General features: G+C 30.1%; 4 protein-coding genes and 1 pseudogene across 5 annotated transcripts; 2 read left to right on the top strand and 3 right to left on the bottom strand.

The window, feature by feature from the left end:
- Positions 1-3,780: 3,780 nt before the first annotated feature.
- Positions 3,781-4,788, bottom strand: LOC149884437 (zinc finger MYM-type protein 1-like). Its single transcript, XM_090096100.1, has one exon. The coding sequence runs from the start codon at positions 4,786-4,788 to the stop codon at positions 3,781-3,783; it is 1,008 nt and encodes a 335-aa protein (XP_089952226.1).
- LOC149884438 (52 kDa repressor of the inhibitor of the protein kinase-like) lies at positions 4,785-5,381 on the bottom strand. Its single transcript, XM_090096101.1, has one exon. It carries the CDS (start codon positions 5,379-5,381, stop codon positions 4,785-4,787), a length of 597 nt encoding a protein of 198 aa, XP_089952227.1.
- A 5,389-nt stretch (positions 5,382-10,770) lies between these two features.
- On the bottom strand, positions 10,771-11,754 carry LOC145194775 (uncharacterized). Its single transcript, XM_090096102.1, has one exon. The coding sequence runs from the start codon at positions 11,752-11,754 to the stop codon at positions 10,771-10,773; it is 984 nt and encodes a 327-aa protein (XP_089952228.1).
- A 1,982-nt stretch (positions 11,755-13,736) lies between these two features.
- On the top strand, positions 13,737-15,354 carry LOC149884439 (uncharacterized; annotated as a pseudogene). The gene is made up of 3 exons (XR_016455014.1): positions 13,737-14,030; positions 14,348-14,431; positions 15,155-15,354. The product of XR_016455014.1 is annotated as an uncharacterized LOC149884439 (transcript).
- Positions 15,355-18,121: 2,767 nt separating this feature from the next.
- On the top strand, positions 18,122-18,757 carry LOC145199805 (uncharacterized). Its single transcript, XM_080074364.2, has one exon. It carries the CDS (start codon positions 18,122-18,124, stop codon positions 18,578-18,580), a length of 459 nt encoding a protein of 152 aa, XP_079930490.2. The 3' UTR covers positions 18,581-18,757.
- The last annotated feature ends 114 nt before the right edge of the window (positions 18,758-18,871 follow it).

Here is an 18,871-nt window from a genome sequence, read left to right on the forward strand (position 1 = left end):
CAATTTGGTGACACTTCTTATTGCGGCCATTTGTGTCTTTACGTCTTGAAAAAGTTGGATGATGGTCTTGACTTTCAAAGCATTATTAACACCTTGTGGTAGACTACCAAAAAATAAGGAAGAAAAGCTTGCAACCTTGAACGTTTTCCGATCACGTCATCACGTTGTCTACACCGAAGAAATCAACAAGGTCGCACTCAGCGCTAACGACGACAAAAGAATTATCTTAGATGACGGAATTCACACACTTGCCATCGGTCACTACAAGATAACAACTTCATAACAACATTAAAGCTCACTTTTAAAAGGCTTTTTAAAACTGAAAATTCATCAAAATCACCTTCAAACACAACAAAATATGCATTTTAGACACTACTTTCATTAAAAAAATTGATGCGTTATTCATGCATTTTGTGCTCATGCGCCAGAACCGCCTTTTCCCTATATATTTTAGCCTTTAATGTATGCGCGTGATTTTTGCCTAAAACTTCTATTCGCTTCTTTTCAACGTCTCTAAACATTCTTTCAGCGTTATTGAAGCATTGTTTTTCATATAAGCACTTGGCAATCTAGTAGTTGTATTAATTGTATCCGCATGATTTTCTCCTAAAATACTTCTTTGTATTCTTTCTAAACCTTTAAAAAGTTTTTCAGCGTTATCGAATTGCTGTTTTTTATATAAGCAATTGGCAATCCAGTATTTAGTATACTGACATCTAAACATTCCACGTAAAATTTTTGAATTCCGTTCAATAAATCGGTTTGACTTAATCCACAAGAACATTTTTGCCGAACATTCTGTTTTTTTAAAGATCTTTTTTTTTTGTATAAAATCTAAGTGGTAATTTTTATACCTTGAATTGAAATTTTTATTCCTTGAATTGAAATGAGTTTATCGAATTTAAATTCATAAGAACGATCAAAATATTGACTCAATGCGAGAAAAAAGGATTAATTTAATACTTGGGTTTAATCGTCACAGAATGGTGATGTTGATGATGACGACGATGATGTTGATGATGATGATGATGATGATGATGATGATGATGATGATGATGATGATGATGATGATGATGATGATGATTATGATAAATGTAATCATTATGATTACATTTTGAAGTGTAAACTTTAAATAATTGACGGATTGCTCCATTGGTTTCCGTTCTGACCTTGCAATAGTTTTTTTCAGCTCAAAATGACGAGGTAACTGACTAAAAGACTTATCAGGTAGCTCAGCTTTAGTTTCTCTTTGGCCAGTTATCCGTTTTGTTTAATTGAACATTCCAATTTATAACGTTTTTATATTTTATACAATTAATAAGTTTTTAGAAGGATAAAAAGACTTCGTCTTTTGGAATTTTATGTACAGAAACATGAAAAAATGACGAAACTTTTACCAACTTCAATTGTTTTACAACTGTCCAATAAAATTACAAGGGAATCCGCGAATCGATTAATACCAATATATATCATGGTAGAAGGAACAAACACACAATGATTGATTGCAGATATTTATTAGCTAATAAAACGCAATAACCTAAGTATGATATAGAAAATACCAAAATAATGTTACCAAGCAACCGAAATAACTAACCAAGCAAAATGTCTGCTAGTAATTAAGGTATAACCAAGGTTTAAATCTTCAATCACAACAAAAAAATCTATTAATTTAAAGCGAGAATATTACTTCAAAGCGAGAATATTAATTCAAAGCGAGAATATTACTTCAAAGCGAGAATATTACTTCAAAGCGAGAATATTACTTCAAAGCGAGAACAATAATTTGAATGTGAAAAAGTGTTATGAAATTGAAATTTTCAAGTATTACGAAAATGAGCTATCAACATTTTTTGTGAGAGAGGACCTTGAAACTTTTGATATTGAGATTGTTTTTTTTTAAATTTCTTTTGATTATACACATTTACTTAAAAAATTTATGTCAAAATTATAAAAATGACTCATCCCCAGACCCCAATTTGAAACTTACATTTTTTTTACATTTTTTCGAGCAGTCTAAAAGACACCTCAAGTGTTGTTTTCTTTGACGAAAATGAAATAAAAACAAAAATCAAAAATTTTCGTTCAACAAAAACGAAACTAAAATGATGGCATTTTTAAAAAACGAAAACGAAATAAAAACTTAAATTTACTGTAAAAAAACGAAATAAAGACGAAATAGTTTTTTTTTTTATTAGGAACGATAGTTAAAGATTATCTTCATACTGTTTGGGATACCGTATGTTGTACTTTCAAACTTATTTGCGGTAATTTTAGCTAAACCTAAAAAAAACATTTCATAGACATAAGTAGGGTCACATCTCGCACGCACTAGAAATCAGTGCCCAGTAGGTATTTCTTTAAGGGATGCGAATGTAATTGTACACGGTTATCATCAATCATGAAAATGCCAACCCCGCTGACCCAAAAACGCCACGAGGTTGGTTAACTGGTTAAGAATTTATGGCAGTTTTGGTTTAAATTTTGTTAGTTTTTTTTGCTACTTATACTTCAAAACATTACTGATTATTGTGATATTCGGTCACTATTTTCAAAATTATGGTTACATGAGTGTTCTACTATGTAATAACACCAGTTTTTGTTATGATTTTTTAATTGCTAGATGTACTGTTTTTATTTTATAGACCATAATATTGATTTGCTATTTAAAGCGTGGTTTAACTTGGCTTAAGCATAGGGTGAAAATCTCAGCATTTTTCTAAAGTTTAAACTACTGCCAAAATACATAGAAAATAAAAAAATATTTATTTCTCTTTAAACAGAAAAACTGTGAGAAAACCAAATACTTTTTATATTGACAAAGAAAATTGACTTAAAGAACTTAGATAAGAGAACTAAGGTAACTGACCGCTAATTATTTTGGAGAGCCGAGGAAGATCAATCTTAATAGATTAAAGTTATTTTGAAACAAAACTTGTAAAAATTTTATAAAAATAATTGTAAAAATTTTATAAAAGTAATTGTAAAAATTTTATAAAAATAATTGTAAAAATTTTATAAAAATAATTGTAAAAATTTTATAAAAAAAATTGTAAAGGCACAAAAAGAGAAAATCTCTATCAAAAATTTTCTAAAAGTGCAATATTTTTTGAAGAGAAAAATGTTATGCAGCAACCTCAGCCTCAGCCCTTTAGGAAAAGATTTACCCCACCACAAGAATTATCCCCGGAAGGAACTAAATGGCTTGCTTAAGCATCCGACGGGCCTCCACTTATAACTAGCCCCAGTAAATATTTATACTAAAATAATTTTTACATTCATATATAAAAAGAAAATCTTAACTGTTAAGAATTGAGACTAGGTAGATTTCAGGAAACATATTTTTGACAAGTTTCAAATCTCTTTAAAAACAAATAATTTAAAAGTTTTACAAAAACTTTCTGAACAAAGTTTATAACAGACATAAAATTTGCATGTTTTAGTTTTAGGACATATCCAGCCACCATCAAGCACTCCAAAATTGACCACTCTCGCTCTTGTAAATGTTCAGTTATATACGGTTCTGACAAACAACGCATTAAAAAAACTGGTCAAAACTATAAACCAAACATTAATTACTTATCAAGGAAATGGAAACTTGCGAAGACTGGACTCAATCCATGGGCGCCGGCAAGATTTTTTACGAGGGAAGGCAAATAAAATTCAATAGTTATATTTCAAAAACTACATAAATGCATCAATTAATCAAGTCATTAAATTAGACCAGTAACAACAGAAAACTAAAGAAAATGTAAAAATAAAAACACAAGAACTAAATCATTGTTATTCAGTAAATAGAAATTGTAGTCGTCTGCGTTCACTGCTAAACTTATTTACAATTTGTTCCATAAATTCAGATTTTCTGGAGCGTATTTTTTCACGAGGCACGCTCAGTATGCAAAGCCCAGACAAACGCTCATTACACATGGTTGATCGTAGCCAAGTCTTCACGCGCCGCAATGTACTAAATGATCTTTCTACAGCACATGTTGTTGTTGGCAGTGTAACAAAAATGAACAAAGCTTCATGTACTGCAGGGTAGAACACAGTCCTTGGTAGTAAATCTGTGAATTCGTTTATTGTGTTTCGAAAAGATTGAATGGCCCAAAAATCAAACCAAATTACACTATCGAGTTTAAAGTTATTAACTTTGTATACTTCATTGGCAGTTGACATTTTCTCAATGAATTTTTCACAAGTTAAAGTTCTCATCTTTGCAGGATGAAGTAAACAAAGGTTAAATTGAGCAGTGTTATCTTCTGAGAACCGCATTTGAAGCGAATCGATTAATGAATCGAGATAAGGGATATACATAGCCTGGCGAAAGTATTCCTCGACATTTGTATCCGTTGCTCCACAATTGTTTCGGTATACCTGCCTTGAAAATTGCCTTGGTGGTTTTAGTTGAATGTTCAACTTTCCAGACACTCTCTTGTAGATATCTGCACTGAAATGCAAATCTGCCTTGTTACTGTGTAGATTTATAACCAAGAGTAATTCGTGAATGTGCCTCTGTACTTGTGAAAGGTCTAGTTGAATGGCTTGAAGTGCTTGTGTACAGAGTTCCAGGAGAGCTGAGTAAAATGAAATGATAATTAGCCCAAATAAAACAGTTGTTGAGCTGGATGTTAATAACAACTGATGTGCCGATTGACGTGTGTTTCCGTTTGCTTCGTTAGATAACACATCCAACTGGGTAAATATTTGGTCAAAATTATTACAAAACACTCGTATGTTCTTATACTTTGCAGTCCATCGAGTCTCGCAGAGAAGAAGAATGTTGGGTATCATTGATCTTCTCTTAAGACTTTCACGGAAAAACGCAATAATTGATTTGATATATTGGGAATTTGCGGAAGTGCACTCAGATCATTTACAACCAAGTTCAGTCGATGTGATGAGCAATGAACAAAAGCCGCCTTTGGATATTTCATTCTGATTCTTGATTGGACGCCGTTATCCATTCCTGCGATGGTTGAGTAACCATCGTATCCCTGACCTAACAGACAATCTAAATTGAGACCTAATGATAAACACTTGCTTAACATTGCGTTGGAAACTGAAGCTGCAGACATATCGTTCAATGGAACAAATCCAAGGAATTCTTCCCCAATCACTTGCTCTTTTGTTGGGTCGACAAAGCATATTTCAATGGATATTTGTTCTGTCCCTGAAATATCGGCTGTGTCATCAGCTAATACTGAGAATCCAATGGAGTTATTTGCAGCTGACACAATATCATTTACCAGAATCTGTTTAGATATTTTGATCAATTCTTTTTCGGTTTGATGTGATATATATTTTGCATTCTTTGCAGCAGTATCAAGATGATTTTTTATAACCTTATCACCAGCCTCAATTCGAAAGCACAATAGCTGATGCATATTTCCTTTCCTTCCTTCCCTCGCAGAGCTAAATTATTTGTTCCACACAACAAAATCGTTGATATGATAGAAAAGAGCTTTCTGTCTGTTTGCTTCAACAATGCGTTTTATAGAATCATCAACCTGACATACAATTTCCTTTTTTGGACTTCTTCTCATTACCATGAAGTTTTTAGCATCTTGTTGAGAACACATATGCCATGACGATGACATGTGATTTCGAGCACATTCGTTAAAATCCTTATATTTTCTAAAGGCTGTAGTAATAAATGCACCTGAAAACCTCGATATACATTTTGTGGGAAAAGAATGCAATATATACAAACAGCACCTTTTAGTTTTGAAGGGTACGCCAGCCAAGGAACATATTGAAACAACCAATGATGTCTAAAACGTCGCTTTCCAGCTTCATGTTCTGGCACATCAATTTTGAAATCATAAATTTCATGGGGCTTGAATGGTTCGGTTAGTATATGATACTTGAGATCATCATTTATTCTAGCTGTTGCCTGAATATAAAGTCCAACATCGAAAGCTGAGTTATCGTTATCATTTTTACATTCTGATGATTTATCTGCAATCATAACTTCTGACGTTTTCTGAATGTTTGCGTTGCATAAATCAACATCTTGTTACTGTCTTCCCAGCTAGCACACATACATTGGGCCAACGTTGGCACAACGTCGGAAGCGTTGCTTTATTTTATCACTTAAGTGATAACGTCGAACCAAAGTCGGGCCAACGCACAGTGGAAAAAAAAGGTCTGTTTAGGACCAAAAATCGATAACTTTTTTGTAACTAAAAATAGAGATTTGAAATTTTGCACAAATTTAAAGTAGTATATGACTCTTCTAATAAAATACTTTTTATAAGAATTTTTTGTAATAAAAAGTTAAAAATAAATAAATAAAAATCAAAAACTTCAAAATTGACATTTATTTTTTTTATACTTAACATAACACTTTACAAATGTATGAAAATACCTTAAAATTATTAGAAACGACAAAAAATACATACAATGCTTACCTACTAATTATAGAAATATTTAAAACAGTTTCTTAATAACAATTTTTAAATAGTTGCTTTTATGAAATAATGTATAGGTATATTAAAGGTACTATATCATAACTGCATAGGGAGTTTCAGTTCCTGAAATCAGATCGTTGACTTTCAAAAGCTGCAGAGTAACTTTATCAAGTTCTTGCACATTTTTGTTATACGGTTTTCTAATGCTGGTGATGTACGGATCGGAAGTGTACAGATGAGTATGAAATACATCCTCATTTGTTACTGATCGAGAACATTTTCTGGCATGGTGAAGGCGAAATTTTTTATAATCCTTATTACGGGATTCTTGCGCATCTTCTGAAAGTTGACCAATAGGAAGTACTGCAAAATGCTTTATGATATTTTCTCTGTGAAGTAAGATTTTGTGTACTGAAGATGGCATAGAGTACCATCCATAATTGGTCACATAGATTCTGGCAGTTTCTACAGCATAAATACCAAAACTTTCAGCATTTATCATAACACCTGAGGAGAGAGCTTGCAGAATTATGTAAAATCGCTTAATCAAATTTTCATCCAGTGATTTCAGCAGAGCAGCTTGCATTGTAAAAAAGTCTTCTAGCAGTATTACCGTCATTGGTATTACCATTTACTTGTCTTGGTTTGTCAATGATTAACCCTAGCTCCTCACGAAAACGTTTCTGCACCAAGATCCTCTTCTCTTGCTTTAGCCGTTTCTTTTCTTCACTTCTGGCTGCTCATGTTTGGTAAAAAAGGTTGTAAGAAATATTTAATATCATTTCCATACAACGAATCCAGGCATGTAATGTAGACAATCGGTATTGATAAGAATTTTCATTTTCAGGCCTAGAAGCCACTTTGGTCAAATCGTTCATTTGCCGTGGAATAGCTCCACATATTGTAAATGTAAACCCAGAAGGCCTATCTGTTAATGCCTGAGCCACTTTTCCATATATGATTGTTAGAAAAAGTTCATGTTTTACTTGTACACTTTTACCATTTTTATTTTCTATGCATATAGGTTGACAAAAACGAACAGATGAAGGTGCCGGATTTTGCCAAACAACTGCGCCAGTTCGTAATTTCTATTGCAGAAGATGGTAGATAGCAGGTCTGTTTAATTTCTTGAATTTTATATGGTGGGAATATGGAACAGTTTCGTTCATTTGTCACCTTCCTCTTGTAAAAATATTGTGCTTTTATTAAATATAATCAATAAACACGCTGAGTGCTTCTTCATCCATTAGCATATTTTTCTGGCTTGCGTTTTCCATAAAACTCGATATTAATTTTTTTTTGTCTTTATCAGCAATCCTTAATGATTCCAAAAATTTCGCTTCTGCTTCTTCTCCTATTAAACGCAACGGCTGAAGATATGTATTAAAGATATGCTCAAATCCAAATTCCTTAAGTAACATGGAATTTTTTCTTTTTTTTCTTCCACGTTTTTCTAAAGAAGTAGATGGCGTGGAGTCGGTAATTGCCTCTTCTGAGTTAGGTAAAGATACACAATATTCAGAATCCTCCAATCACTGTTCTTAGATAAAAAAAAGCTTTCTTTTTCCGTGACGCCTGTATCCATCGTTTATTAAACGACGGAATAATGTACCTTTGAATATCACTGATTATGAAACACAAGTTGTCCTCAGAAAGTTGATAATTTTCTTTTAAACTTGTTGACAGTGCCTCAACTGTCCTTCCTCCATCAATATAGGAAAGCAATAATTTACATTTGGAACACTTAAAAGTTGTCATTTTAACAAGTCACTAAAGTAACCTACGTAATATTCAATAGTCAAACGTGTCGGTTTAATTTCCACTGTGAATTTGTTATACTGATATAAATGTTTCAACTCTTTATATATTGGCACTGTACATTCACCATAAAATGAGTGCAAAAATACAAGAATGCCATGGTATCAATAAAAAATTGATAATAAATTAAAAAACATATACCAAGCTATTGTTATAAATGAACAAAATTTGAAACCACGATAAAAAGCGGTTTTCTGTTTTTTTTACTTTTATCACTCTTTTCTTGATAATTTCGGAAACCGCACGTTTCTGCAACTCATTCTTACACATGTTTTTAATAAACACCTAGGCTACAATACTATATTAAATGTAAAGCGTGGGGAAGCGTGGGTAACTACCAAAAGTCTCAGTGAACTTGAAGAATATTATTTTTTTTCATTTATTTTATTGTTCAAATAATTACTCCTAAACTGAACCGTATAAGTAAAAATGTATACTTTTCTTAAAATCTCCATAACATGAGCTTTTCAAAAATGTATAATACTTTATACTTATTCCTAGAAAGTTTTATAGAAAATTAACTTTTAAAGTGATGAAGCAAACAGGTTTGAAATGAACATCCGCAAAAGTAATAAACAATAGGGCTTCAAAACATTTATTTTTACATAAAATTATGTGAAATTCCTGCATTATAGTAATGATTGACTATTAAACTATTAAATAAAATTGAAATATAATGACAGTAGCGACATAAGTAAAAAACATTTATGATATGCTATTGCTCTACAATTTTCCACTGTGCAACGTCAGAATACGACTGAATGGACCGTTCCCTCTATAGAAAAAAACCGCGGTGCATTTTGGTCTTTGTATTCACCGAAAATAAACAAATTATCAAAACATATTATCATGTCAGCAATAAACAAAGTTAATAGCCATGAAACTAGTTTGGAAAATGATTCAAATAGTATTTCTCAACCAGTATTTCGAGAAATATCTAGTCAGTTTAATCAAATAGATGCTGAAGAAGTTGTACAAGAACAAATAAGCACTTGGTCAAGATGTCTTTCCTTACTACCTAATATAAGCCAAGAAAAAATACACAAATATTTAATTATAGACGATAGTTCGACTGATTTCGGAGCTAGAGGTGCTTCAAAGCATAAAATCTCTGGGTATCAGCTATTTAAGGAGAGCTTCGTTAAAAATTTAGTTGTAAAACCTAATGTCAAGATTGAAATAAATTCTTTTCTTGTTAGAGCTAATGTTTCAGCTTCAATGAAAAAAAATCAGTACCTTATTTATGTACATTTTTGTCAAAAAGAAGGAGATATTTTGTATGCTAAATGTAATTGTAAAGCTGGTATGGGAGGATGCTGCAAGCATGTTGCGGCAGTATTATTTCAGTTAAATGAATATAAGCAATTAAATTTAAACTCTGTACCATTCGATAAAACATGCACAGAAGTGTTACAACAATGGCATGTTCCTGCTGAAGGAAGAAATTCAGAACCAATTAAACTTTCTAAAGTTTCCTTTGAAAAGAGTGATTTAGAAAAGGATCTAAACAACTCACGAAAGCGTCCTTTTGTATCAGGAAATAGAAACTTTTGTGCAACCCCAATTTTTGCACATAATCCAAGTGATGAAAAAATTAAAAAACTGTCTGATAGTTTATATAATCTAGGAGAAGGAATAGCATTTGCAAATCTTTTAAAAGGAAACAATTATCATTCCACGTCCTACTATGAAACATCAATATCTGAATATCAGCTAAATGTAAAAGAACTCGATTTAAATTCTGATGTTATGTTTAATCTTGTTGATACCATAATTAATGGATTTGAAGTAGAATTCAGTGATTCATTTGAATTTGATGAAACTCAATTAAAGTTTATTACAAAATATTTAGTTCTATCAAAAGAGAAAATAAAGACTTTGGAAAGAGCTACTTTATCACAATCTACAAGTTTATGGCTTGAAGAAAGAAAAAAACGCTTGACATCTTCAAACTTTGGTTTTGTTATTAATAGACAAAAAAGTATATTTCCTGCCTCTATTTTGAATAGAATTTTGAAAAACAATAAAAAAAGCTCTTGCAACAAAGCTTGTAATTGGGGTAAAATAAATGAAAACACCGCAATAAAAAAGTATGAAAATATAAAAAACGTATCAGTAACGAGATGTGGATTTATCATAAACCCAAAATGGCCTTGGCTTGGTACAAGCCCTGATGGAATTGTATTTGTAAATGAAAAAATAAGGGCTGTTGAAATCAAATGTCCTTATTCAAAAAAAGATTTAACTATAGCTGAAGCTTGCCTAGATAAAACATTTTTTCTTTCTGTTGTTGATGGTAAAACAATGCTTAAACAAAATCATGTTTATTTTTATCAATGTCAAGGTGTTATGGCATTATTAGAGGTCACAGAACTAGATTTTATAGTTTATACTGAAAAAGATGTTTTTATCGAGAGTATTAAATTTCTTAAAGAGCAATGGGAAAAAACTACTTTACCAAAATTAACTAAATTTTACTTTGAGTTTATGCAAGAAAATATATTTGCAGTTTAGATTAATTGTTTTTATATTTTTTACAAACATTTTATTTATCTGAAACAAGTTGTGGCAAAAAGTTTGCTAAATAACAACAAATTATCCAAGTTTTATTAATTTCTGGTGCCGTAGACAATTTAAATGGTGTTTGTAAAATGTGATAATTTTTTATTCGCTGTATTGCTCTTTCTACATGAATACGAACAGCAGCAATTTTTCTAGTTTCATTCTCATCTTCTAGACTGAGTTGAGCTTTTCCATTTAGAAATGGTGGTATATTTAATGAAACGTTTTCCGGTAAATCATCAGCAATATCAAAACCTCTATCTGCCATTACACTGTCTCCTGGTTCAAGCAGGTTGTATATTCCACAATATTTAGTAATTTGTTTGTCCGAAAAACGACCACAGTATAAATCAGAAACAAAAGTTATGGCTCCATTTGGTGCTATTCCAATTAATCCTTTTGCTGTATTTTTATGTTTATAATTAGAAAAAGTTGCAGATTGGCTTCGAAAAGATGTAGGCATTTCGATAAACAGTTCAGTGCAGTCTAAGATTACCCTTGTTGATTCATATTTTTCTTTAAAACATTTTGGCATTGTTTCTTTTACAGTTTGTTTTGTTGCCCAAATTGGTAGCATACGCATTTGAGAATGCAAAAAATCAGTCCATGTCACTATGATTCTACTAACATGACTTGAGGATATGTCAAAGCGCAGTGCCATGTCTTCAACCAAAAGGCCAAGTCGAAATCTTGTTAAAACTAAAAACAATTCAGACTCTGAACTCATTATGCGTTCTCTTCCCTTTTTATTGTAATTAAAGTCTGTTGTTTTTTCAATGTTTGTATTTGACCCCCAATATATAAGTTTGCTTGCAGCAGGTTCTAAATATTCTAGTAAAACTTTAAATAGATTGTATGATTCAAAGCCAGTATAAAATTTAAAGTGGGCTTGATTATGTTTAAATCTGTCAACTGTAAATTTTAATTGATTGATAGTGTGATTTTGGTTCATAATAATATTTTTCATTTCTTTCTTTTTAGTTTTTATAATGTTCAGTTTGTCCTTTAGGATAATAATTTCTTTTTTTAACTTTTCAGACTCGGTTTCTTCAAATGAAAAATTAACATCATTTTTTTCGTTTTCAATTTCGTCTATTTTTCTTTTATATCCAATAGAACTATTTACTGTGATTCTTGGTTTTTTTATGTTGTCTTTAACTTGTTTTGACAGTAAAGATGGACAGTTGTTCATATAAGTCTTTTTTCCTCCTATAAAGTGAACTGAACAAACCCGATGAGAAGTAGAAGGAACAAAGTTTTTCCTACTAATTAAAGATAGCCATTTTTTTCTCAAATTACTTTCCTTTGGGATGATGTAAAACGATAAGTTTTTGTTTTTGAGCGAATTATTGTTGCATAATGGAACACAACAAGTTATGCCACCGCGGTATTTTGTTGTTGTTGTTGACTCAACAGTAATATCTTCTTTAATAGAATGAGTTATTAGTTTATCACAAGATATTGTATCATTTGAAATCATTTTGAAAAGTCTTTTTAAATTAAATTACTTGACTGTTTATTTTAAAAAGCATTAACACAGATTTGTTTATTTTCGGTGAATACAAAGACCAAAATGCATTGCGGTTTTTTTCTATAGAGGGAACGGTCCATTTTTGCTTTTTTGAATTCGTTCAATGTGTTACAGGTTTTAGTGTTAAGTTTTCCGCCATTCTTAAAAAAATCCCGTTTTTAGTTAGCTGTTGGTTATGCAAAGAAGTTGTAAAGAAATTATTCTAAAACAAAGAGATTGAATCACGAGAAGAAGTGGTCGTTATAGAACTCGGAAAGGTTGAATCATGAGGAAATGTAGTCGTTAAAGAACTCAGAAAGGTTGAACCACGAGAAGAAGTGGTATTAAAAGAATCAAAAAAGATTGAAACACGCGAAGAAGTGGTTGTGAAAAGAAATCCCCTTTGTTAGAATCCAGTTTGTTAGAGAGATACAGGTACTTTATTTCCATTTTTGTGTTTATTTAACTTTAAACTAGTAGTTTACTAATTATGTAGCTACATAATTTGTAAATAAACTTTTTCTATGTTACATTAGAGATAGTAGAATTTTTTAATTTGTATCAAGAACTTGAGTACCCTGTTTATTATCATGGCCTGAAGTAAGTTTGTGCTGCTTCATCAAATTCTCCTCAGAGCAGCACTGATTGCAGGAGAATCTACAAAATTGTGCTATAAAGCTTCTATTAGGCTACCATATCATGCATTAAGACTACATTTTATGTTCTTATATTTGTATTTTATTCAAAAGATATATGTTTCTTAATAAAAGTTGAATTGACGAATCAATATTTGGACTAATCAATATTGATAGTAAATTTCTTAATGTTCTAAAAAAACTATAAGTAATTTACTGTTTATATATTTATGATAGGATGTAAAATTTGTAAAAGATATAAAATGCTAGAATGTAATAATAGTAATAATAATAAATTTTTTGCTCTACACATACAATGTGGCGAGTCTAACATCTGTAGATGTTAAACTTTGACAGCTTTGGAAAAGTGTTCATTTTATTTTTCATTTTTTTATATTTCTATTTTCTTTTGTTTGTTTTTGAAACAATCAAACTTGTTTTTGAAGACATTCACATTATCAGAGTTGATTATCTCTCCTGTTTAATTATTCCAATTGTTAACTGTTAGGTTTGTGAAGACATTAAATCTTGTGGTAGAATGTGTGAACTGCTTTTGCATTTTCTGAGTATGACCTCTTTTTATTGCATATTTAATTATTTTAGGAGGATGATTCCATTTAACTTTATTCATATTTTTACTTATTTTATAAAATAAAATTGAATTAAATCACCTCTTGCTCTTCTTATTTTTAAAGTAGTCAAGTTAAATCTTTTTTAAAATTTTGTTTTTTTGTATTAATAATGGTTTATAATATTAGGCTACTAATATTATACAATATAATTTAACTGATACTAATAGTTTAGATGGCTGCTTCATATGCAACAAACAGAAGGAGAGTGAGAGAGCAAGTTGATAAGATACGGAAGAAATTTATGGTGAAAGTTATCAGAAAAGTAATGTGTCTACCTGCAGTATTTCTAATGATTGTGAAAATGTTTGTTATGATGACAATTCATATGAGATTGATATTGACAATGATGAAGATAATTTTCCTTTTCAAATTCTTAATAATCACTATGACGATGATCAGGATGAACGCTATTTCACATCAGACTCAGAAAATTAAAGTGATCTGGATAGCAATCCTGATGAAAAAGGTATTATCGCATCTTTAGCTGAGTGTTGTGTTAATTTAAAATTTCTTTGTTTCATTATTTACTGAATGAAACTTTTGTTAAAATTTTTTTTTTCAGTTATGTCTAGTGAAGCATTTGTTTTGTAATTTGTCATTTGTTACCATATCCCTCTTTAACAGCTGTTAAAGAGGGATACAGTAATGTATTTTATATGCATTTGCAGCATTTTAATGGTGATTGGAATTCATATATTATTTGTATAAGAGAATTTTGAAGCATTTTACTTCTAGTTTTTGCAGTAAAATACTGATACTATTTTTCAATAATTTTCTGTTTAGATGTGGCATTGAAAAATGAAAGTGAAATATCAACAAATGTACTAATTATTTAAAAAAAAATATTTTGTCGACATGTTTATGCAGGTAATACATCAAAAATATTTTATGTTTTTATTTACGGAAATTTTATTTGTATATAGTGCTTATATCTTGCATATGTTTGTTATTAACTATTTTATTATTTAAATATAGATTTTGTATTTGATGTGTGTGTGTGTGTGTGTGTGTGTGTGTGTGTGTGTGTGTGTGTGTGTGTGTGTGTGTGTGTGTGTGTGTGTGTGTGTATATGTATATGTATATGTATATGTATATGTATATATATATATATATATATATATATATATATATATATATATATATATATATATATATGTTCATACATACATACATACATGCATACATACATACATACATACATACATACATACATACATACATACATACATACATACATACATACATATATGCAGTGGCATAGGAAAATCATAAAAGTTGTGGGGGGGGGGGAACTAAAACAAAAGTTAAGGGGGGAAAATCAAAATTTAAACGAAAAAAAAAAAAAATGATATTTTGATAATTTGAAGAAGTTACACTCCCTCTATTCTTACAAAAACAAAGCAATAATAAATTATTAGAAATCACTTTTAAAGACTTTTCAAAAATCCAATTAGCGATTAGTCCTCCCCTCTCCCTCCAGATTTCTGAAAAGTCTTTATTGACGAAACTTTGTGTAAAAAAATTGAAACTGATAAGTGTTTGCTAATAATATATATAAACACAAAAATATATGAACACCTATAATTTTAGCAGTAGCTATGGCAATGCCTAAAGCTCATAAAACGAAAGATTTATATCAAATTGTATAACGAGGAACATTCGAACGTTGTTGTAGTCTCAAGTGAAGTAAAGATACAAGATTCGTAAGGATGCTTAGCAGTCGAGAAGAACGTTATTTTGTTTGAACATTTGTACAAATGCTTTAACATAATTATGTTTATTACAACAAATATTGATTTTCTCTTAGTAATTGTTTAATTTAAGTTGGTTCATTAATCAATGTTTTATTTTCGTTCATCAGCGTCAAATTTTATTCAAACTTATTTGGACATTACAATTTATTCAACATTACAAAGAAGTAGTTACGCTTTACTTAAAGAAACAGTTACCCTTTAGTTGAAAAAAGTTACACTTTAGTCAAATAAATAGTTTTAATTTGATTGCAAAAACTTTGTTTTTGATTGAAAAGATGGGCACACCTTTTGAATCAAAATTAAAGTTTTTGCAAACAAGTAAAACTAATATTATTTGAATTATACGTTGGACCAACGTCAGAATGCGACGCTCGCCCAACGTCGATATCCGACGTTGGGCCAACGTTAACCCAACGGTTGGTTGCGACGTCGCGCCGACTATCAAATCCACGTTGGCTCGATGTCGGTTGCCGACCATCGGCCAACGAATTTTTTAGACGTTGATCCAACGTTGGGCCAATGTCTATGTGCTATCTGGGTTGTATCACAATGGCTTTCACTTGGTGCCACAACCAGTTGAGGAAGAGTAATGTGTTCCTGTGATTTTTCAGAATTATCTGTAGTTGCAATACGTTTAAAATTGAAGTAATCCAAAATATTACTACTTTGTCGTTTTTTAGACATTTTTTTCAGTATTCTGAAAAAAAAATATTGTAAAAACCTAAATTTAGAACAGTCAACAAAATTAAATAAATTAAAGAAAATTTTTTTTAAAACTTTTTTTTTATATCAATCATATATATTTCTGAATAAAGATTTTACATTCATGGTTGTTTACAAATAGTTAAAAAAACTTATGTGAAGTAAACACCTAATAATGCTAAATTCTGTAATAATATAATGATTAGTTAAAAAACATTAAATGATTTATTAAATGCAAATTAGACATATTCCAAAAAACAAAACAAAAATTAAAATACAGCAGGTTAATGCAAGTTAATCAAATTAAATATATATAATATTTAGCTAGCAAAAAACAAGAAAATAGTATTATTAAAATGAATATAACACAATAAATTGAAAAAAAATAAGTAGAAATACAATACAAACAAGAAACATCATGCCAACAAGCAAAAAAACAACAGCATAAAAAAGTAAATGAAACTGACACATTAAAAAATAATTTAAAAAATTTGATCACTGCATCCAATTCTTTCTTCGTCAGTTCGAAGTTTATTTGTTTGCGTAAGAACTTTGTTACTGTAATTCGATTTCTTTTTTTTATTATTATTATTATTATTATTTTCTTTATTTTCTTTTTTTTTCTTCTCTCTTCTTTTTGGTTTCTATATTTCTCCTTTATCTATTGTTTTTTTCTATTTATTCCTTTTTTATTTTTCTATGATCTATTTCTATCAATTTTTTTTTAAACTTTCATTCAAACAACTTTTTTTTAAAATATAAAATATGGCTTTATAAAAAAGCTTCCGTGTAAGTCATTGCATTTGATAGTAATATTTCATTTAAACTGTAGTCATTTACATTACGGTAAGTAAACTATAAATGAGTTAAATTGATGAGATGAAATCGAAATAAAATATCGAAATAAAATCTTTTAACAGAAATTTTGTGAATATTAAAATTTTTAAAAGAAATTTTGTGAATATTAAAATTTGTAATTTTGCTTTTCCAGAAGGGGGGTGGGGGTGGGGGTGGGGTGGGGTGGGGTGGTGGCAACTACCCTATTGGTTTTTTGATCTACATGAAGAATAAGATTTTTCATCAGTAATATTATGCTATAGACATAACAATACGAAATCTGAATCATTAACAACAACAATATAATAATGTCGGTGTTGTTGATTAGTCAGACTCAGACCTCTTCCTTTTGTTTTTGCAAATTACATTGTATAAATTTATTTATATTTAAATATATGCATATATTTAAATATTTTGTTTTTATCAAACTAAAACAAATCATATTATATAAAAAAAATCCGTTGAAACTTGTGAGTTTATATTTTTTGCAAACCCGTATCCGGGGCGATCGCTACTACTAAACTCCCTGAACAATTATCATAAGTAAATTTGATTGGTTTTCTGATTTTAATTAACTGTTACTTTAGCTCCATGCTTGAAATAAAGATCTTCGTTGTGTTCATTCGGTATTAGCAAAAATGAATAGCTAAACTTGGTAAGGTATACTGACCAATCAAAACGCGAAAATGAACTGCAAGGTGCTTTGAACTTAAAGGTGTTTTTCTTAATTAGAGCAGCAGAGTGCCACTTAGTTTTGTCAAAGTGCTAAATGTTTAGCATTCATATTTTGGTAAATCTTCTAGGTATTTCTTACAAAAATTAAACTTTCTTCGTAGGCCTCATTTGTTGTCACTGGCTGTATATTCATTCTTTTAAAGAAAAGCATCTTTATCAAATATTCATGATACACCCTATATTAATACTTTATAAAAAGTCTATTTCAGCTAAAAACTCAGTAAAATATCCGAACCGATTTAGTTAAGTATCTCTATAATCTTTCTCTTTCTCTCTCTCTCTCTTTCTCTCTCTCTTTCTCTCTCTCTTTCTCTATATTTTTATATATGTTATAGTAAAAGTTAAAATCCCACAACAGCAAAGCCTGATTCTTAATATGAAGTTGTATAAGCATATGTAAATAAGAACTGCACATAAAAATAAGATTTCATCTTTTTTTAAATATAATTTTTGTTGAACTTTAAGTAAAAGTGTTTTATGATTTATTTTTCTTCATTTTTTTTATAGAAAGTATATGTAATTTTTTAAAATGGTGCAGTCTGCTATTTGTGTATTAGAAGGTCAGGTTAAAGGAATAATAAAATTTGAAGATGTTGGTGATGGAAAAACTCATGTTACTGGAGAACTTACTGGTCTAAATCCTCCTGGAAAACATGGTTTTCATATTCACCAGTTTGGCGATTATTCAGCTGGTTGTTCGAGTACTGGTCCTCATTTTAATCCATTTAACAAAGAACATGGTGGACCAGAAGATGAAAATCGACATGCTGGTGATCTTGGTAATATTACATCAGATGAGAGTGGCACCGCTGTTGTTAATATAATAGATGGTCAAATTCCCTTAGATGGGCCTAATAGTATAATAGGTAGAGCAGTAGTTGTCCATCAAGATGAAGATGATTTAGGAAGAGGTGGAATGCCAGATAGCAAAACAACCGGCCATGCTGGTGCAAGGCTGTCTTGTGGTGTGATTGGACTCAAGAATTAATATTCTGGCAATATATTCTTTATGTAAAAGATCATAGATATGTTATCTTTGTTTCTTGAATTATATATCTTTCTTTAAAAAATACTGCCAATTTTTTTTCAGTTTTTTGTAATTTTACTTTATTTTTGATAATGCATTATGAAAAATGACAAAAAAGTTCAAAATGTCAGTAATAAATGCTTATTCTTTTCTCAATTCCTATATATAAAATATATTTGTGGAAGTTTTATTTTTGTATTTTGATTCAAAACTGCTAGTTTTGCTAAAATCACCAATTTAAATTTTTATATG

Source organism: Hydra viridissima, unplaced genomic scaffold, assembly GCF_058129835.1.
Source record: "Hydra viridissima isolate aposymbiotic clone 2 unplaced genomic scaffold, HvirCarnegie_v1 scaffold_8, whole genome shotgun sequence".
NCBI lineage: Eukaryota > Metazoa > Cnidaria > Hydrozoa > Anthoathecata > Hydridae > Hydra > Hydra viridissima.

Excerpts from the sequence above, each read along its gene's own strand:
- LOC145194775 (XM_090096102.1), bottom strand. The coding sequence starts at position 11,754 with ATGAAAAATATTATTATGAACCAAAATCACACTATCAATCAATTAAAA.
- LOC145199805 (XM_080074364.2), top strand. The coding sequence starts at position 18,122 with ATGGTGCAGTCTGCTATTTGTGTATTAGAAGGTCAGGTTAAAGGAATA.
- LOC149884437 (XM_090096100.1), bottom strand. The coding sequence starts at position 4,788 with ATGATACCCAACATTCTTCTTCTCTGCGAGACTCGATGGACTGCAAAG.
- LOC149884438 (XM_090096101.1), bottom strand. The coding sequence starts at position 5,381 with ATGCATCAGCTATTGTGCTTTCGAATTGAGGCTGGTGATAAGGTTATA.